This window comes from Micromys minutus (assembly GCF_963924665.1).
Source record: "Micromys minutus genome assembly, chromosome: 30".
Lineage (NCBI taxonomy): Eukaryota > Metazoa > Chordata > Mammalia > Rodentia > Muridae > Micromys > Micromys minutus.
The window spans coordinates 31,509,298-31,530,886 of record NC_137965.1 but is presented as its reverse complement, the minus strand read 5'-3'; the positions used below and the strand labels follow the sequence as shown (position 1 = coordinate 31,530,886).

Below are 21,589 nucleotides of genomic sequence, written 5' to 3'. Positions count from 1 at the left end.
GGAGGCAGGCCTGAGCGACCTGCAGGGGTGTCAGCGGTGGAGAGGCCTCAAGGTGGTAGCGTGGACGTTTCCGCATCTCCACTGCTGGGTGATGCGGAAGTGACGCAAGGCCATAAGCACGCAGTCCCGTGCGCCGGAAATGATGCCGCAGCGGGTTTGGTCGCGGAAGTGGAGGCTTACGGGCGAAGTGCAGAGGGCGGGGCACGCGGGGTCACTTCCGCTTCCGGTCCGCCGCCACCTTCGGTTGCTTCCCGTCCGCTCGGCGGCTCCCCTCCCCCGCCCGGCTCTCTGCGCCTCTCCCGGGCGCCGGGGCGGCGGGGCCGTCGCCGTGCGGCCCTCCGTGCGTCTGTGCGTGCGCTCCTGCGCACTTCTGCCTCCCACAGCCCGGCGCGCGCCCCGCAACACCGAGGCCGAGCGGGGGCAGGGGGCTGACCGTCATGACCCCCGGGAGCCCGGTGTAAGCGGGCCGAGGTGAGCGAGGGTCGCAATGCTGGCCTCCGTCGCGGCAAGTCCGGTGTTCCGGCCTGGGCCATGGCGTGCGCGGGTCCAGCCAGCCTCGGAGTCGGTGTTCCAGCCGCTGATGGCTTGTGGCTGCTTTTGTACCGCTGTGCCCGGGTCGGGTTTGCCTGCCGGTGTGTGTCTTTTTTTTGAGATTGTCAGTGTCCCCGTCTGCGTGGCCCTGTTTGTGTTGCTCTGCCTCTGTTTCGGTGTTTGTTCCAAAAGGTTTGGAGATCCGAGTGCTGTGTGTTTGTGTCCTGGATCTCTTCGTGGTCCTGTCAGGATGCAGTTCTTGTCTTTACTGGGTTTCTGTGTCTTCATTTCCCCAGACCGGTCTCCCTCTGGTGCATATTTCTCTTCCGGTCATTGCTATCCTCCCCAGGCCCTAAATTCCTTTTTAAGGAACCTTTTGCTTTGGTTTAGGATGTGCCTCCCAGATTCTGAGTCTTTGGTGTTCTGGTAGGAGCTCTGACTGTGGGATCTAGAGCCCCCTCGGTCTTCAGACTTCAGCTTCCTAGTCTTCTAAACGGAAGCATTCATAGTTCTGCACCACAGGGTCTCTGCTCATTAATTGATGGTGCTGGTAAAGTGCCTAACAATGTCTGGCCTGGAGTTAAGCATGTGATTACTAGTGGTTTATTATTAGAGATTCTTATTTCGCTTAGTGTTTGATACCAGGATTTTGAGTTCCCCTAGGAAGAATTTCACTAAATAAGCAATTCTAAATTAATCAAATGTGGACACCTGCCTCATTTTCAGCAGCCTTTGTGAGATCTAGTATGTGTTTTTGAACATGAGTAGGTAGTTGGTGTTAGGATAGTGCATCTTTAGATGCCACCTTTTGGAATTTTTTTTTCTTTCTGATAATAATAGCAGCCAGGGGTACCTAGTGCCTACTATCTGTAGGGCACAGAACCAAGTCCTTTATGTCCCCATCCTATTTAATCAGCAAGTCTCCCGGGTAGCACCACTCCCTTTGTTACAGTTATGTGAACTGAGTCACAGGTTTGTTTTGCTGGTTGCTTATGTGGCTGGGGTTTGAGTATAAATTTTGTGTGTTTTTAAATTATATCCACCTCCCTCAGCTTGTAGTGTGTATATGTGTGTGCGTGTGTGTATTTGTGTGTTTTGTTTCAGGGTTCCCATCTTTTCTGCTGTCCTTCTTTGCTGTCTCCAATGATTCTGTATTGCTTTCTTTTTGCCTGAGTTTTTGTGTGCCTCCCCCTTCATGTTTGTCACACCTGTTTGTCTTCTGGTGTCTGTCCAGACCTGACTTGGGACCCAGCTACTTTTCCCCTTTGCCTAGTTACACCTGTTTGCAGGTGCTCCATTCTCTGGCCTGAGTCTAAGGTAAAGCGCAGCCTCTCCCATTCACCTGTGTCTTCTTTAGGTTGGATCATGGTAGGGCTCAGTAAATCTCCCTCCATGGCTTGTTGGAGAGGCATAGACTGGTGATCGGAGTCTACTCTGGACCCAGGCTGCTCCATTTGTGAGGTGTGTGTCCCTGGGCAAGGTGCTAATGTGCTCATGTTCCCTCCTGTGTAAAGTGGCTGAGTCACGGGTTTGTAAGGATTAGTTGAGTTGGTAGTGTGAAGGACTTAATGGGTACTTAGAAGGGTTGTGGAAGTACTTGTTAATATTGCCCTCATTTCCTGATTTCTGTCAGCTGGTCACAGCTCGGGTTAATTTATTTAGGTTAGTTCAAAAGCATGAGTCTAATGGCACACTTTAACCCAGCACTTGGGAGGGAGGGACATGTGGGTCTATCTCTTCAAGTTCCAGGGTAGTCAACGCCATGTAGAGAGATGTGAGAGTTTATAGAGGTAAAGTGGGTTTGATAATTGAGTGTGCTTTGGCATTTATGATGTGACCTTGGACAAGTCATTTAACTTCCTTGGAGCCGTTGTCTGCGTTCAGCATTAATGAGATAATATATGCCTCATGGCACAGTTGGCACCCGATAGAAGACTCCTTCATTTCTTATCTGCTCCCTTGAGCCTTGAGCTTCCCTCCCTACCCTTGGGACACTTAGTTCCTGGGTATCTTCCAGTCTCCCACTGCCTCAGGCTGTATCCTCTGTCTCCCTACCATTTTTTTTAAAGTCCCATAATTGGCCACTTTTGCCTTGACTCCTGTCCCAGGGTTGTTTGCTTCTTTCTCCATTTCCTTCCTGCACAGTTGATTGAGTGCTTTTCCCAGCCAGCTTCTTTGTAGGGAAAACCAATATTGTTTGCACCACTGTGGGGTCTTAGGTCAGATGAATAGCTCGAAAATCACAAGAATCCACTCACAGGAACCCCTCTGGGAACAGTGACAGTGACATTTGAGTTAGTGTAAGCAGCACCCTGGGGATGTGTGCCAAATCTGCTGAGGAAGGAGGGAGAGTTTGTTAACAGGACAGGACAGGGTGCCTGCCCCTCCCCCATCCCTGAGAGCTGGCGGGCCTCTAGTGAAACTGTTTAGTAGACCTTTACCACACATGCAGCACTTCATCCTGTCCCAGAGAAACCTCATGTCTAAAGGATGAGGCCTGGCTGAGTTAGGGTATGGACTCAGGGTCTGACCTGTCACTACATGTTCTGCTTTAGCTGACGGCGCCCCAGGCAGGAAGAAGCTAGGCATGTTTGAGGAACTGAAAGAAGGATGAGGCTAACTTTAAGATAGAGGTTAACTGGGGAGGGAGGCTTCTCAGCCACTTAGCATCTTGCCTTTCCCTCAAGGGTGGTGGGAAACTTACAGAGGGGGAGGCTCGGGAAGCCTGGGTGCTGGTTGGCTCCACATCTCCTTTGTGTTTTTTCCAAAGCTTCTCTCCACCCCTGCCCCCCAGATGTGGTGATCTACCAGCATCCATTGCGGTCTCCTTTTGTGAGTCGAATCAGCTCTTCATGCCTCGGGGCTAGTGCCCCTTGACACCACTACTGGGCACCATGTCGACCTCGTCGCTTCGGCGCCAGATGAAGAATATCGTTCACAACTACTCAGAGGCTGAGATCAAGGTTCGGGAGGCCACAAGCAATGATCCCTGGGGCCCATCCAGCTCCCTCATGTCAGAGATCGCTGACCTCACCTACAATGTTGTGGCCTTCTCGGAGATCATGAGCATGATCTGGAAGCGACTCAATGACCACGGCAAGAACTGGAGGCATGTCTACAAGGTCAGCACCCGGGTGTGGTCCCTCGGGGCCGTAGAACAGGCACCGCTGGAGTGCCTTGCCTTAGCTATCACTCCCCTCTTCTCAAGAGGGGAGTAGTTGAAGACTGTTCTTTTAGGTTAAATCTCTTGGCCACAGATTTAACATCCCTGGGACATTGGTTCCTAGTTTTCCACTTGACCAGAGTCGTGATGGTCAAGTATCTTCTGTAAAATTGTGCGGTCTTTGTGAATGACCCGGTGACATCTTCCTGTATCTTTCAAGTCTTCTGGGTTGCTGACAGCAGCTAGAACAGTGAAAACGGTGTACTACAGTGCCATTTGGTCTTTCTGTGGAGCTCAGGCTAGCCTAAAATTTGTAGTAAAGTCTTCTGGGTTCTGGGATTGTGTCAGTGCCCAGACTTGCATAGTTGTTCATTTATCTAGTTTTTTTGTTGTTCCTGTTTTTTGTTCTGGGTTTTCTGCTTGCTTTTTGTTTTTGCATCAGTTCCCAGCTTCTGTAGGCTGTCTTTGTCTGTGCTCTGAGGTGTGGACTTCCCATCCAGAGATGGCCCTGGGCTGTGGGCGTGTTGGTACAGCCTTGAGAGGCCTTCTCTGTATGGTTATGGGGATGTCAGCCTCGCTGGTGTTTTTTTGACCTGGTATGAAAGGTATACACATCCTTGGGGACAGGTAACAGTGTTTGCTGCCTGTCAAGTGTTGAATGTACCAGGGTGAGAACAGTGGAGCTCAGAAGGATTTTGGGGGCTTGGAGACTGTTATATGGTGTTGATGTTTGTGATACTGGGTTGTAAATCTAGGGCTTTCACATACACAGACAGTACTTTATCATTTACATGCTCAACATTGCATTTTTCACCTGTTGTTTTGAGATAAAGTTTTGCTGAATTGTCATGGCTCGTCTCTCACTTGCTGTGTATTCTGAGTAGGCCTTGAATTTGTGGGCTTCCTCGGTCCCCCAAGCAGCTGGAGTTACAGGCCTACACTTCTAGGCCATAGCAGTATTTTGTTTTTTTAAGCAAAACTGATGCTGTTAATATCCTGATGTGCTTGCTTTTTTTCTGGTGCTGGAGTTGCTGGGTCAGAGGTCACAACTGAACAAGTTGGCTTCAGGTTTGGCCAATGCTGTTGGGGAGTTGCGGTACTGCTGGTGCCTCCCGGACCTTGGTTCTAGTGTTATGTTATGGTGAAGGAGCTAAGGGCATGGGCTGGGGTCAGCTGGCTGAGTTGCAGTGTTGATTGTGGCGACTTAGGCTGGTTGCTGGACCACATTCTGTGGGATGAGTCTCGTCTGACTGCCTTAGATGGTGTTAGTACCTGACTTCTCTGCTTTGGGGGTTGGGGAGTAGGGGCTGCTCTGCTTTCATGGCTCCAGTTTAAAGTCTGTACTGCCCTGAACTATCTGAGAGACTTCTTGTCAGAGTAGGCTCGCTTCCTTTGCTTCAAGATGAGGAGGCATAGTAACATGTACTCATTGAAGCAGAGAACCGAGGACTGTTTCTTGCCCATCACAGCACACCAAGATTGGTCCTGATTTACCTGTAATCGTTGGTTCAGTTCCTTACTGGACTTAGCACAAACAAGACTTTTTTTTTTAATTAACCACTTATTTACATTAAAAATATTGCCCCCACCCCATCCCTCTTTCCTTCCCCTTCACCTCTGTGAGGGTGCTTTCCAGCGTCCCCCCTCCCTGGGGCATCGAGTCTAAGGGTATGTTCTCCTGCTGAGGCCAGACAAGGCAGTCCTCTGCGACTTATGTGCTGGGAGCTTGGACAGCCATGTGTGCTCTTTGGGTAGTGGTTTAGTCTCTGGGAGCTCCCAGGGGTTCAGGTTTGTTGACACTGTTGGTCTTCCTATGGGATTGCCATCCCCTTAAGCTCCTTCAATCCTTTCGCTAACTCTTCCATAGGGGTCTCAAACCTCAGTCCAGTGCTAAGCAAACCCTCACTGAGGGCTAGAGCTGTAGGGCTTGAACGGGGATGGGTGTAAAGGGAGGCCAGTCTAGAGTGGCCCTGGAATGAGACCCCTCATGTTCAGTGTCTGAGATTGTGCTGCCAGGAGCCTAGAAGACTCTGGTGACCTTAGATTGGGCTGGGGGGTTCTGAAGAAAGCTGTTCTAGTGGCTAGAGATGTATAGGGCAGGAGAGTGCAAGCCATGTGAATGGGCTTCTGTGGCCAGGGGAGTCAGGCTGCTGCCTCCTGAGGGAGTGGGAATCTTGACTCCCAGGTTCAGTTCTGCCTCCAGTCTTACTGGCGGTCCAGACTTTAGACAGCTCTCTGGCAGTAGTTGTACTTGTAGAGGCTGATGGTTTGGGATGATTTTTTTATGCTGTTTTCTTTTTTAAAGGGATTCTTTAAAGATAGATTTACCGAAATAAGCCAAATCTCCCCTTTCTAGGCACAATCTTCTGAGTGCTGACAAAAGGGTCCTTTTTATAGTTATTCTGCAGTCCGTAGAGCAGCTTTGCGCCCAGTTCTGACTGTGTGGCCCCCTTGGCGGCGCTCCTGGGATGTTGGGCATGGCTTTGAGTGCTTGCAAGTACTTAACCCTGTGGCTTTGTCGAGGTCCTGCTTGCTCTGACGGCTTCTCATGTTGTGCTGAGGCTCCTGCTTGTGCCTCCCTGCCTGGTGACACTTTGTGGGTCTAGTCAGCCTGGCATTCTGGGAGTGGACACCTGTAATCCGCCACTTTGACTTTGCTCTTGGAGGATCCAGGTCTCAGTTGCATCCCCATCTTTATTTTATGTTAGTTAGAAGTCAGCTGAGGGCAGGCTCTGGGTCAATCCTGTGCACTACCTGCTTTGTAAGTAAAGTTTTATTGGAACACAGCCTGGCCCCTGAAGCCACCACTCTGGAGTAGTTGGTCAGAGACTGTGCAGTGTGAAAATGGAGATATTTCTCTCCAGAAATAGAGAAACATGCTAACCTCGTTTTAAATGTTCATTGTAATGTAGGAGTACTTCCTTCACGGAATTGATTTAAAACTTCACAAGCTCCATGGCTTAACTATTTGGGATCATTCAGTTGTCTGCATTAAACAAACAAACAAACAGCCCAAGCTTTTCATTGAGGTGTAGGGAGCAACCAAAGCATGAGTATCTAACCTGAAGAGTCTGTGGGGTTGTTTACACTTCTGAAGACTCTTCCTAGAGGGACACGGAGGAAACGTGTTTTGTTTCCTAGGAGGCTTCCTCATCATCCCTTTCCCCGGGGCACTGTGAATGTCTGTGTGCTTGTTGGGGTCTCTTGCTTTGCTTACTAGGCCTGGGGCAATGGTCTCTGCTTCTCTGTGTTGTTGATCCTCTGACACTCTTCATTGTGGGGTAGCCCCAGTGCATCTGTAACAGTTTTTGTGTGCATGGCACTGTGCTGGGTGTTTGAGCAGTTTCCTGCTTCACAGTCTTAGCTGCCGTTCCAAAGTCCAGAGAGCTAAAGGATGAATGTGTCTCATAACCATCCGGCACAAAGTACGATGTTCGCTAAGGTGAAGTAATTTATATACTATGCTCCTGTCCCGTGTTGCATGGCTGTTGGCAGAGCTCCCTTCTGATTGGATTCTCAGGTGTGTCCCTGTGCAATGTCTTCCTGGTTTCCATCTGGAAGATTCTGGATTCCAAAACATAAGTGCCTCCAGCCTGCCTCTCTGCCTTTCCCCTTGGGATGTAGCCATGCAGAGAAATATTTTTCCTCTGAGAGTAAACACTGCCAGGGCCAGCTAGTCAGATGTAAATAGTTGTCAGAAAGCTTTTCCAAAGGAGGGTGGTGGCGTATATCTGTGATCCTAGTTCTCAGGTTGAGGCTGAAGTACTGTGTCTCTGTCCTGTTCTATCCCCATTACAGAACTTTAATGGGATACAGTAATATTTTATAGCAAGTTTTGCTGTGAAGATAGTGCTTAGCTCCCCTGGCTCCTGCCTCTGTCACATTTCTTCTCATTCCATTTTACGCCCCGGAAGTTTTAAGTTTGGGAGGTGGGGAGTGGCCCCATGGAATTATTGCATAAATCTAAGGTGTCTTTTCTCCTTGGATAGTGACTAAGCCTTTTTCAGATTCTTACAGGGATCATGACTATGACCATGACAACACCCTAGAAACAGGCCTTGACTTAGATCTTTCCTTGGTTTCGTTATTTGTTTCAGATTTATTTAATTTTACTTTATGTGTATGTTTGCTTGCCTGTATTTATGTGTGTGAATTGCTTGCTTATGTGCCTAGTGCCTGAAGAGGTTAGAAGAGGGGTGTTAGACCCCTGGAACTAGAATAAATATGGTTGAGACTCACCTTGTGGGTGCTAGGAATGGAACTGGGGTCGTCTGCAAGAGCAACAAGTACTTTTAACCAGAGCCATGTCTCTGGCCCCTGGGTTTATAATTACTATTTTGTTTTCCTTAAGTCCTTTGATTTCATCTTGCTGAAAATGGAATTTGTTTGCATATTACAAAATATTGCATATTACAAAATAGAGATTACCAACGGACACCACTGAGCCGTAGTGTGTTTGTTCTGATCTGTCATTCCTGATGTTGTGGTGATTGGCTTGGCTTGGGTGCTTATCCTTCTTGGGAGACCCTGAGCCTAGAAGGTTTTTGTAACATCTCATTCCTTTAGCATCAGGCCATCTCTTCATCCTTAAGACTTCCTGCACTTTAATTTGGCTCTCTTGCTTTAGATTTTGCCTTAGGGATGTGGGGCCTGTTTTGTGATCCTACATGAAGCCCCAATTGGCTACTCTGGTGGTTGCCGACTTCTCTTCTGTGTCAATTGTCACTAATCTTCATAGAACCCATGCATAGCAGTCATATTTTGGGGGTGAGCAGTTCACTGGCATCTGGTATATTTGGTGCTGGTAGCCACACCTCTAGCTGGTGGATGAACTTTTCTTTGACCCTACTGGATATTTCCTACTTACACATATCCTCTGGCAACCCACAGTCTCCTCTGTCTGAATTGGTCTCTCCTGGATGTTCCAAATCCACGGGAGCACACATTGTGTGACCTTTGTCCCGGCCTCTCGCCAAGCACAGTGTGGCTCATGGTAGCCTGTGCCCCCACTTTTCTCCTTTTTAGGTCCATTCCACACTCTACTGGGTGGACAGGCAGTGGCTTGTAAGACTTGAATGTGGGCAGCTGCCCCAGGGCCCAGATGCTTCCTCAGCCTCTAGTCTCTCTTCCAGTGGGGTTCAGTGTCAGTGACTGGTGTACCTGCACTTCGCAGGCCATGACGTTGATGGAGTACCTCATCAAGACTGGCTCTGAGCGTGTATCACAACAGTGCAAAGAGAACATGTATGCTGTGCAGACGCTGAAGGACTTCCAATATGTGGACCGTGATGGCAAGGACCAGGGTGTGAATGTGCGGGAGAAGGCCAAACAGCTGGTGGCTTTGCTGCGTGATGAGGATCGGCTTCGGGAGGAGCGCGCCCACGCGCTCAAGACCAAGGAGAAACTGGCACAGACTGCCACGGGTGAGGTTTCTCTCCCAGTCCTAGAAGTCCCAGATAGCTAGGATGTGTCCTTGTTTGTAACTGTGGGCCCATTCCAGCTGACCCACCCTTCTCCCTTACCTTGTGTGATGCATGGCCTTAGACTCTAGAAACCTCATTTTGCTTTGCCTGAACTTTTGCCGGACGCCTCCTTTGGGCCCAAGTGTGTCCAGACCCTGAGGGCAGTCAGCGAGAAGAGTCCCTGACTCCTGTTTTGGTTTTTGGACTGTCCAGGCAGGTGTGCCCACAGCTTGTTAGATGGCTTGAGGTTCGGAATTTCCCAGGTTCAGGGTTAGTTCAGCCACTGGTGAGGACGTGTGTGTGCTCACTCCTGATGGAGCTGCTAGTCTGGCCTTCTGTAGGTTGTCCTTCTAGATAAAGGGTAGTATGACGTCCCAGCGGAGGCCCACACTGTGGCTGACAGGACAGCCTGTGAGTCTACTTTTTGAGGTCTTAGAATGGTGTTGTAAGTAGTGAATTCAAGTTTTGTAGGTGTTGATGAGCATTTAAAAAGAAATGAAAGTGATAAGGGGAGAGCGTGTTCCATGTTGTAAGGCTGTGCGCTGTCTAGTGTCATGTCGAGTGGTAGGTGTGGGTCCTGGATTATATGGGGTTTCATTTTTCCTCATGCTGAGCAGGAGCAGTGTCAGGTAGGGAGTCTGTAGGACGGCAGTTGTGAACACTGAGTTTGCAGGCGGTCGTGGGGATGGGGGGACACTGTTGTCCTTGGGGTGAGCTGGGTTGGACCTTCCTTCCAAGGCAGATGGAACCAAAAGTCTGTGACCTTGGTTCTAACTGAAGGGCTTCTGTCTGATGCACCATGTTTGGGTCAGAGATGTGAGGACACTGTGGGACGTACTCAGGTGGAGCTTAAAGCAGGGAGCGCAGCAGAGGGAGGAACCTGGGGAGGCCCAGGAGTGACACCAGGGAAGAGCGGAAGCTCTGACACAGATTGGGCTGGGCCGAAGAAGGAACATGCCTGGTGACTTCATGGAAGGTATGTGGTATGCATGCATATGTGTGTATGGGGTGTGTGGTATGCTTGCATATGTGTGTATGGGGTGTGTGGTATGCTTGCATATGTGTGTATGGGGTGTGTGGTATGCTTGCATATGTGTGTATGGGGTGTGTGGTATGCTTGCATATGTGTGTATGGGGTGCCCATGTGAACAAATGGCTGTGCAGCCGTGTGTGCAGGGCCAGAGTTGATTGCTTTGCACACTGTTCTTTGTGATGCACGGGTCTTCGTCAAACCCTGAGCTCACCAGTATGTTAGCCCCTGTCTCTGTCTCCCTAGGCTGAAATTCTTAGTGACCTGTTAAGACTACCTAGTATTTAGGTGTGTCCTGGGGATCTGAACGCTGCTCCTCATGCCTGGGCAGCAAGTGTGTTAAACCACTAGGCCATCTTCCTAGTTTCTGTGAGGAGGGTTTCTTAGTTGTTACACATGGCCAAATTCCAGAGAGGCCAGACACTTGAGTGCCTCCTAACCCAGGAGTCTGAGGCACATACATCACCTGGTCCACACACATGAGCAGGGTCACATGCTTCCCACATTCCCATCATGGACTCTGAAACTAGAATTGATTTTTTTTGTTGTTGTTGTTGTTGCTTGTTTTTTGCTTTTCGACACAGGGTTTCTCTTGTGTAGCCCTAACTGTCCTGGAACTCACTCTATAGACCAGGCTGGACTCAAACTCAGACATCCACCTGTCTCTGCCTTCTGAGTGCTGGGATTAAAGGTGTGCACCACCACTCCTTGGCTTCAATTGGAATTTCTTAACGATTATTTTTATGTCTTGACATGTTCTTTCCTTTTCTTTCTCAACCATTTAAAGTGCCAGCTTTGGCCATCCTGACCCATGTCCCAGAGCAAACTGCTTGGAGAGAGAGAGGAAGGTTTCTACAGGAGCTGGAGGGCTGTAAAGGGCTTGAAGTCACAGAGAGCCTTAAGCTGGGTGGTTGGTTTGGGAAGTTCTTGTGTTGTTACTTGCTGCCCATTTCCTTATGCAGTTTGAAGTGGGGGCTTCAGTGTTACCGTGTGCATCCTGGGTGGGAGCCTTCAGGTGTTTGCACAAACCTAAGGTATAGGTTTGGCAGGGGAATGGGTTACCAGCACCTCTCTCATGAAAATGTTGATTGCAGTAGTGTGTGGATCTCTGGACCACTGCTGGAGCAGCGGTTAGAGACCTGCCCTTTGTCAGGGAGTCAGGAGCCACCATGGAGCCTACAGACAATGCCAGGGCATGGTGCCAGGACTGAAGGAGCTGATGAGAAGATGCAGGCTGTAGAAACTGGGGTCTCTTGGTCCTCCTGGGAGCACGCATTAACCTCTCCCATTGTCTGCTGGCCTTGGAGCCAGGCTCTTGACCTTAATGTGACCCTTCCCTCCTGTCTCCGTGCCCTTCTGACGCCAAAGGCTCTTGTTCCCCTCCACGGTCTGGACATATACTGCCTTCTCTCTTAAGTTCCAGCTGTTCCTGGCAGGGCTGCAATTCTGCCTGGAAATGGAGGCCCTACTGCTCTATTGGGAGCTCTCCTAGCCTGGGAAACCAGGGAGGATTCCTCTAGAGGCCTGGATCCTGTGGTCCTTCACCACCTTGCTCTTCCCTTATCAGCTGTTTGCCATTCTGAGGGTGGGGCTGGCCTTTGCCTCTCCCTGGACTCTGGCTCCATAACCTTTTCTCCCAGTTTGGCCCTCAGGGGCCATTTGGGGATGGGGCTAGGGGAGGGGAGCTGTGCTTGGGTTTGAGCTGCAGCCTACATTTGGTTGTGGGTTCCCATCTTTTGGTCTCTGGTCGATCTTTGCCTTAATGTCTTCCTGTTTCCAGCCTCCTCAGCAGCTGTGGGCTCTGGACCACCTCCTGAGGCAGAGCAGGCATGGCCACAGAGCAGCGGGGAGGAGGAGTTGCAGCTCCAGCTGGCCCTGGCTATGAGCAAGGAGGAGGCTGACCAGGTAGGTACGGGCACTGTGGAGGGAGAGGGGCCGGCTTGTGTTCTGCCATCCTGTCCTCATGCCTCACTCGCCTCTCTCCACCTGCCCCGCCCCTGCCCCGCCCCTGCTCCTGCTGTCTCTCTCTGTTCTGGTGCTTCCTCAATCTTTAGCTTTGTCCTCCTGGGAAGTTGCCCTGTGCTTTGATAGTCAGGCACAGAGCTTCTTTCTTTCTCTGCCCATCTTTAGTGATTTGGGAGACCCAGTGTCTCCTTCTTCCATGATCTTGCTCAGCCTGGCCCTCTGCCTGTTACTCTGGCTCTGGCTTCCCCTGCCCTGCCCCTCATACTTTCTTTCCGCCAGCCCCCGTCCTGCGGCCCCGAGGATGACGTCCAGCTCCAGCTGGCCCTTAGTTTGAGCCGAGAGGAGCACGATAAGGTCAGAGTGGCCTCCCTCCCTTGCTAGGGCTTTTCTCACACTGTGCCCAGGTCCGTGGGTCCTTACTCCTCGCCCCTTCCTGGACTGAGTCCCCTGAGTACAGGTGTATTCACAGTCAGCCCTCAGTTCAGCATCTTTAGCTGTAGAAACCTTGGTCCAAACAGAAGGCAGGGTGGAAACCCAGGACACTGGGTAGAGGTGCTACAGCTATAGTGGGCCTCCTCTTCCTCAGTCCCACTGCTCCCTAAGCTGTTTTCACAGCCAGATTCAGTCATCCCTCTCATAGCACCCTGCACACAGTCCCTTCCCTCTAGACCACACCAGGCTCCGCTCCTCCCGCCCCACCTTTGACCCAGGTATCCCATTCCCATTCCATACATTGTCCACATTCCATTTTTTATTTTTTTAAATTTACTTTTGTTTTTAGAGTGGGAGAGAGGGTGGTTGGAATGGGGACTTTTGGGCTGGGCCAGCTGCCCTCCTGTAGCCAGTGTCTGAATGCTACCTGTCTGGCTGCCTCTGCTGTCCATAGGAAGAACGGATCCGTCGTGGGGATGACCTGAGGCTGCAGATGGCAATAGAGGAGAGCAAGAGGGAGACTGGGGGGAAGGAGGAGGTGAGTGCCTGTGTGTTCCGACCTCTGGACCACCAGCTCCTGCCACGCCAGACCACCTGCAACAGGGCTTGGGGCTTGTCTGAGGCTGTTTTGCCAGATGCCTTCCAAAGATCCTGTCTCTGCTGGACACTAAGGGTTGGTGGTGCCTGAGCCTTCCCTGACCAAGGCAGAGAACAGTTAGTCTGCCACTCCTGTGCCCACAGTTGACCTTGCTGACCCTGCCAGATTCCTGGCACACATACTGTTTTCTCATGGTCAGTGTGTAGACAGGCTTAGGACAGGCAGTCTTTCAGATATTTTTGTCAGGACCCTGGCTGGCTACACTGGGGCCTGAGTCTGTAGCAGCAGCAGGATCGCAGGATCATCCCTGCAGCTGCTCCCTGACTCAGTGCCTTCATAACTCTGCTTACCCTGAGCCTAACCTGCTTCCAGACTGAGATCATGAGGAGCAAGCTTCTTTCTGTCAAACTTCTTCCTTCCTTCCTTCCTTCCTTCCTTCCTTCCTTCCTTCCTTCCTTTTTTTTTAAAAACAACTTTATTTTACAAAACAAAGATAAATGTACAGATTTTAAACATATTTTGCTTAAAATTATACATTTTTGTCAGTACTTTTTTTCAGATTTTAACATAATTTTTACATAAAATTGTATGAATATGTTTTTTAGTCAGTACTTAATTTTTTTCAAGGTTTGACAGTATGCATTGAAAACTTAATAGTTACAATGAGCATAAAGTACATGCAAAACAAAATGTAACATGGAAATAGTTAAAGTTTTCTTGTTTTGTAAATATTTTTTTTGTTTTGTTTTCTTTATTTCTTGGACTTCATACAGTCTGTGAGTTGTTTCTGGGGGAGTGCAAGCCTCTGGGGTTAGCATCCCACTATCAGTGACTGCATATTATGTCTGTTCTTTTGTGACTGGGTTATCTCACTCAAGATGATATTCTGTAGATGCAGCCATTTTCTTAAGCATTTGGTTAAGTCATTGTTTCTGGTGGCAGAGTAGTATTCCATTGTGTATATGTACCACAATTTTTGTATCCATTCATCTTCTGAAGGACATCTGGGTTCCTTCCAGCTTCTGACTATTATAAATAGAGCCGCTATGAACATTGTGGTGCATATATCTTTGTTGTGTATTAAAGTGTCTCTGGGGTCCTTCCTTCCTTTTTTGAGGTCAGGGTCTCATGTAGCCCAGTCTGGCCTTTCAGTTCTGTGTAACTGGGGTGACCTTACACTTCTGGTCCTTTTCCACCTCCTGAGTGCTCGGATTTTTATGCATGTGCTACCATGCATGATTTTACAAATGGCTGGGGATTGAACCCAGGGCTTTGTGAATCCTAGGCAAGGCAATCCCACCTCTAGCCCCGGCCCCACCGTGGCTCTCTCGATAGGCAGCAGTATGTGCTTAGGCCTGGGAGGTCCTACATATGGCTGTGGGAGACTTGCTTGTTTCTTCCTCTGAGTGTAAGTGTGGCCACCTGGGGAAGACCTGGCTGTCCTTTGCCTCGTGGATGCCAATGGGAGTGTGTGTGTGTGTGTGTGTGTGTGTGTGTGTGTGTGTGTGTGCATGCATGCGTGTGTGGGTTATTGCCACTGTCAGATGAAAGTTTTAGTTGGCTGCTTATATGTGCCTGCTTCGGAACACCAGGGCATTGCTCAAGGGTCTGCACATGGACATGCAGCTGTCGGCAGGCAGCACTGCAGGGAGCCCAGGGAAGGCTGTGGTGAGGGTTGGGCTAGGTCAGCTTAAAATCCAGCCAGAGCACACCGTGGGTGAGGGAAGGCTTTCTTTACAGTTTGGCTGGCCGCAGGGAGGAGGGCTTCACCTCTGTCTTCACTCAGGACCCAGGCCTTGGTGTGCAGGGAACAGACAAGGGCCGGGGCCTTCTGGAGGAAGACCTAGGTGGGGAGTGGCTGACTAGGGAAATTGGGAGGATTGATGGTAGGCAGAACGGGGTTGAGGAGAGGAGGTACAGCCACCCGTGGGTGGCGTCATGACTCTTCTCTCTAATTCTTGCCTCATATCCCTTTTCTTGTCTTTCCTACAGTCATCTCTTATGGATCTTGCTGACGTCTTCACAACCCCAGCCCCACCACAGGCTTCAGACCCTTGGGGGGGCCCGGCATCTGTGCCTACTGCTGTTCCTGTGGCTGTTGCTGCCTCAGACCCTTGGGGGGGACCTGCTGTCCCTCCAGCTGCTGATCCATGGGGTGGTGCAGCCCCCACACCAGCCTCTGGGGATCCCTGGAGGCCTGCAGCCCCTACAGGGCCCTCTGTTGACCCTTGGGGTGGGACCCCAGCCCCTGCAGCTGGAGAGGGGCCCACACCTGACCCATGGGGCAGCTCTGATGGTGAGTACCGCCATATGCTTCTTTGAAGCCCCTGGGGCTAGCCATCTCTCGAAGGCCTTGGGCAGAGTAGGGGGTCATGAGATGGCCAAGGCAGAGGAGGGGTAAGCAATGGGAAAGTTAAGGGTGCTTTTGAGAGCAGATATGGGTGGGCTTCTCCTTGACTGGCTAAGTAATGCTAACATGTTTGTAGGTAGAAGGGCCTGAGAGTGGATTGAGAGGCAGCAGCTATCTAAGCAGGTCAGGCTACTAATTCATATATCTCTTTCCTCACGGAGGTGGGGCCCCTGTCAGTGGACCACCATCTTCTGATCCCTGGGCACCTGCCCCGGCTTTCTCAGACCCTTGGGGAGGTTCACCTGCAAAGCCCAGCAGCAACGGCACTGCAGGTACTGGGCTGTCCTGTGCTGGGCTAGGGTGGCAGTCCCGATGTGAGTGTTGAGTTTATGTGGGTCCTGAGGGTGGAGGAGGCTGAGGTAGAGTCTCTAGGCAGCTGCTGAGCTCCACATCCTGGTGCCCGCAGCAGCTGGGGGCTTTGACACAGAGCCTGATGAGTTCTCAGACTTCGACCGACTCCGCACTGCCCTGCCAACGTCTGGGAGCAGCACAGGTGAGCCCCCCCCACTCCCCAGGAGCTCCAACCCCCGTTGCTTCTGTCTCTGCCTTGTTTCAGGTGGTGTCTGCTATACTTGAGGGTGTAGAATGCGCATGATAGAGTGAGTCAGAGATGAGTAACTATGGCTGTCCTATCCACATGTTCCTGTCTGACCTCTTTCTGCTTTTGGATCATTTATTGAGTAGGGATAGGAATTGGAAAAAATTTGGGCACCCTCTTAGGGTGGGTGTGGTGGGTCTTTTGTTTTATCATCTGTCTCTGAGGCCCTGGAACAGACTAGTACTTGCCTTGAGCGTATACTGTGGGTCTACAAGTGTGGGCCTGTGTCTCCTTGTCAGTACCTTACCCAAAGCCACACACAGGCCTGCTTACCTCTGGTTACTTCTTCTTTTGAGATGAGGCATAGCTAGGTTGTCCAGGCTGTCCTTTAGGTTGTCATCCTTCTGTGATGTTCTAGTGTCTGGAAGTATAGATGCATCCCCCATACTCCGCCATATCTTTTCTTGTTACACTGGATTAAACCCCAACTGGTCCTTACCAGTGAGCTACAGCCCCAGCTTTTTCCATTTTTTTTGTTTGTTTGATTTTTTGTTTTGTTTTGGGGACAGGATCTTGCTATATTCTATAGCTCAGCTGGCCTTACATGAATGATGCTCTTATCTAAGTTCTCCAAATGCTGGGATTATATGTTTGCACCCCTCGACTTTGCTTTATTTTCCTGATTCAATGAGCAAGATCCCAAGAAAGTGTTAGTTGTAGTGTAGAGATGTCTCCATTGGTTAGTTTCTAGAGGGAAAAGTTTATCCTTCAGCCCTTAGATGCCATGCATTATCCCAGGGTTATGGGTGTCTGCCTGACTTATGCACTATAAAATTTCATATTCAGAGTGTCCCATAGGCAGCCCTGTCCTGCCCTCAGACACTGTACTTCCTGGAACTGTCATTGTGGGTTATCCTGACACGTTGATTCTGTCTTTCCCTCTGTAATTCTTCACCACAATAAGATCCTTACAGTTTTTAGTCCAGGCTCAGTTTAGCCTGCCCCTTCCTGAGACCTCACCCTGCCTCTCCTACTTCCCTCCTACTCGGGTGGGCCTGCCCGTCCATCTGAACACTGTCGTGGCCTTTTCCAGGTGAATTAGAGTTGCTCGCAGGAGAGGTGCCTGCTCACAGCCCTGGGACATTCGACATGAGTGGGGTTGGGGGATCTCTGGCTGAGTCTGTGGGGAGCCCCCCACCTGCTGCAACCCCAACCCCTACCCCCCCAACACGGAAGACTCCGGAGTCATTCCTCGGCCCTAATGCAGCCCTCGTGGACCTGGACTCGCTGGTGAGCCGACCAGGCCCCACACCGCCAGGAGCCAAGGCTTCTAACCCATTCCTTCCAAGCGGTGAGTGTGGGTTCCTGTGTCTCTGCTTTCTTCTGCGGTCCCTGCTGAGTAGAAGTCTCATGGAGCAGGCATGTTTCTCTCCACCTGGGTGTGTATCCCAGACATGGACACTGGGCAGACAAGCACTTGCTGACTGCTTTTTCTCTTTGCAGGAGCTCCAGCCACTGGCCCCTCTGTCACCAATCCTTTCCAGCCAGCACCCCCTGCAACGCTCACCCTGAATCAGCTCCGTCTCAGTCCTGTGCCCCCAGTTCCTGGAGCGCCACCCACCTACATCTCTCCTCTTGGTGGAGGCCCTGGCCTGCCCCCCATGATGCCCCCGGGTCCCCCAGCCCCCAACACTAACCCCTTCCTCCTATAATCCAGGGTAGGAGGGAGGCCTGGTTCAGCTGGCTTCCCCAATTTCTGCTCCCTGGGAAATCAGTGTTGTGAGTGCATGTGAAACGGAGGGGCGCTCCCCCCCCAGTGCCCTTCCCCCTCCTGGGGCCCACTCACACTACACCCTCTTCCCAAGTCCCCAACCCACCTCCCCTTGAGAAAAACTGGACATGGGGATAGGGAGGGGAGCTGGCCAGAGGAGGACCCTTTTCTGTGGCATTAGATGGGGGAGGGACAGCTGGGGTTCCCCCACCCATTCCACCTCCCTCTAAACTCCTGACAACCCCCAATCAGTGTTTGAGCCTCCTTGTTCCCTTGGCACCCCTGGTGAATCCTTGGTGATGATTTTGGCAACTTCGGGAATAAATGGCAATTCTCATGGGTGTGGCTCCCCCAGATTCCCATCCACGGTTCACGTGTTCCTGACAAGTCCCTCTTCCAGGGCAGACTTGGGGTTCAGTTAGAGTCACTTCCTGACATCAACTGGGAACAAGCCTTTCTGAAGCATTGAATTCCCCAGTTCAGTTCCTGGAGCTGGGCTGAGTTGGGTGAGGATGGGAAGAACCTGGGCTGTGGCCTGACCATGTCCTGGCATCCCTGAGATCCTGTCATGCACTGGCAGCCTTGTTGGCCTCTGCTGTGTGTTTTTATCACGTGATAACTATGCCAGTGACTCCTCAGGTAGCCTGGGTGGGTAGGTGGTCTGCTCCTGGCAGCTTGCATATACAGATGGGCATTTGCCAAAAGTTCATGCTTCCTGGGCTTTTCTTCTAGGTGGGGGCCTTCCATTACTCCCCAGGTCAGATCCTGACTGCTAGCTTCATTTTCTTGGCAACAGTTGCATTGATTGAAGACTGGGTGGGAGTCAGACCAGCACAGATGTGATACTTAACTCTCACTTCTCTTGATGACACCTTTACCCTTGTTACTATATTGAAGCCCACAAGCAGCACCCAGGCCAGTTAAAGATATCTTCCACAAATACAGAAGGCGTGCCTGGGAGATTGCAGTCAAGGGCATTGAGAGAGTTTTAGAGGTGACTCTGGGGCAGCACCCATAGAGGGTGTAGAGCAGAAGGTGTGAGATGAGTTCCACTTGGTTGGGGACTGTCACTTGCCGTCAGTGGCCAGTGGCACTGAACAGGGAGCACACTGCTCCCATCTGTTTCTTCCTATAGACCTGCGGTGTTGGGGGGAAGTGGCTGTCACCTCATAGTCAAGGGTCAGGTTAGTTCGATAGGCTGAGCAGTCTGGCCAGGAGTGCTCTGGGTGTGTTGGTAGGTGTTCCCGTTGTCCTTTGGAGCTTCCTGAAACCCCTCTCCTAGTCCCTTGCTTCAGGGGAGGAAGGAGTTCCTAGGACAGTTGAGTTGGGTGGTGAGGCAGGAGGGTCCTTCATCTTGTGGGCTGAGTGAATGACTTCATGGTTGGGTGACCACTTGGGTCAAATCTTGTGCTCTGAAGGAAGTGTGTTTGGTGGAATTTTATTGTTATGCCTGGCCTGGTGGTGAGGGAAGTTTGATGCTCTGTCTACCAGCTCTTCAAAACAGTAAGAAAGCCCACAGCAGCCTGGCCTGGAAGCTGTGACAGCTCTGCGTATTCCCTTTGCATCTTCCTTACAGTCCGGAGTACAAAACAACTCCAAACGGGTTGTGCCTCATCTTATTCCAGAATATTCCAGCCAGCCCCTGAGGCTCAGCATCCCTATGACAAGATGTTTCAGCTCAAACGTCGGCTCCCCTAGCAGTGAGGGCTCTTCAGTGACACCTCATTTCTAGGCAGTATGTTTAGGGGCTGGAGATGAGGTTCAGCGTGGTACTGTGCAACGCATTCTGGTCGGCCTCCAGTACCCAATTGAAAAAGCGAGGTGCAGTCTTTGATCTGGCCAGTAAGGGCAGCAGGTTGGTGGGTTCACATCCTGGCTACTTGGCCAAACAGCCTAGCTGAATGGGTATGTAAAAGACCCTTTTGAGGCTCAGTAGTGAAGCACTTACCATGTGAAGTGTGAGGAACTGCGTTGAGACATCTAGAACTTAGAGAAGATTTGCACAGAAGTGTGCATCTGTACTCCCAGGGCTCCTACGAAGAGATGGTGATCAGAAATGAAGTATCCCTAGATGCTTTTGGTAAGCAAAGGCCGGTTCCTCTCTCAAGGTGTAGAACGTAAACCACCACCTCCATTACCTTGCAGTGTGCTACCACGGGTGGGGTGTGTGGGTTCTCTCCTGCTCTGCCAAAGCAGCTTCTCATTTGAAAACTATTCCTGACACAGTCTCTCTGGTGACCCTCCCCATCTCAGTGCACAAAACAGGAACCCTCATTTCCTGCTAATGGTATGCTTCTGCTTTTTTCTTTCCTTTTTTTTTGGGTGGGAACCACAGGTTCTTGTAGACAGAGATTTGGGGCACAAGTCTCTGGTGACTGCACCACAGAGAAAGATCTAGCAATCCAGATGACTGCAGAACCCACCACTTGGCGTAGCTCCTTATGCTGAGGCTCCAGGCCACCATCACCCCTGCAAAGGCCTGTTTCCTCGGGACCCTCATTTCCTGTAGGATTCCCACTTAAAAATTGCTATGTTAACTCTTATTTTTGCCACTGAGCCATGTACTCAGGTTTCTGAGAGATTCACCTGTCTGCGTCTCAGTAGGGATCCTGGATTTACACATGTGCCCCACTGAATCAGACTTTTTACATGAGTTTTGGGGATCAAACTCAGGTTGTCAGGCGATCTCCCCAGCCCTAACCCCGCCCCTCACCCTCTATGTCTCTGAGAAGTAGATGGAGGTAATAAAATGTCCCACGTCCTCTGAACCCAGTGGAGCAGTTAAGCCAGAGGAAGACAAGAAGGGAGAGCAGCTGCATGGGAAGCGCTGTCCCCTTTCCTTCATATCTAAGAAATACCTTTACTAAAGACCCCATGGCCATTATAGGAGCCAGGTATGGCTGTGTGCACCCTTTATCTCAAAGGCTGAGGAGGCAGAGGCAGGAAGATCTCTGAGCTCCAGGACAGCCAAGGCTACATAGACTTTATCTCCAAAACCAAAACTGCCACAAGAACCTAGTTCTTTACAAGAGTTAAACCTTAACAAGAAGTGCTATTAGACCCTGGGAGGTAACCAAGGGCAAGAGCAATAGCATATGTTGTTCTGGGAGGCACAGTGTCCCTCTGTCATCCCAGCTGTCCTGAGACCTGCACCTGCATCTTCTGCTCTTCCATGGTCCCCCTTTATTTCCTAGTTTCTGCAGTTACTCCAGGCTCCATACTTACACCTGAAGTGTCAGACCTAGGACCCACAACTAAGAGGAAGCATCGCTTGTTCAGGGTGTTAGTTCCTTAGAATACTAGGTTTTCAAGTGTGGCACGGTGAAGCAAGCCAGTCTAATCCTGGCACTACTGAGTTTCATACTGAATCTGGAGAAACTTAATTCCACAGCAGTTACTGTATTGAACATTTGCTTCTGTGCAACAGAAGGAGCAAGAGCTAATGATGGTGCAGGGGTTGGTGCAGGCAGGGCTTTTGGGGGAACTGCAGGGACCCAGGGTAAGGTCTTTCTGAGTAATATATTCAGAAAGGAACTTAATAAAGTCTCATGGTCAGTCTTGCCCACTCTGGTCCATGCTCTGCTCTCATATACTCATCCCCAGGGCCCTCTGTCTCCTCTTGATAGACACACGAGGTGGAGCAACCTCTCAGGACATGTATGAGCAGACACTGCAGTGGACTGGATTGA

At 50.7% G+C, this 21,589-nt stretch overlaps 1 protein-coding gene across 1 annotated transcript; it reads left to right on the top strand.

The window, feature by feature from the left end:
• The first annotated feature begins 477 nt into the window (after positions 1-477).
• On the top strand, positions 478-18,500 carry EPN1 (epsin 1). Its single transcript, XM_080941963.1, is given in 12 exon segments — positions 478-632; positions 3,302-3,399; positions 3,402-3,653; positions 8,868-9,117; positions 11,967-12,091; positions 12,431-12,505; positions 13,038-13,121; positions 15,174-15,477; positions 15,753-15,863; positions 15,998-16,084; positions 17,223-17,480; positions 17,633-18,500. Coding segments are annotated over 12 exon segments (1,998 nt in total). The 5' UTR covers positions 478-487; the 3' UTR covers positions 17,842-18,500.
• Positions 18,501-21,589: the final 3,089 nt, after the last annotated feature.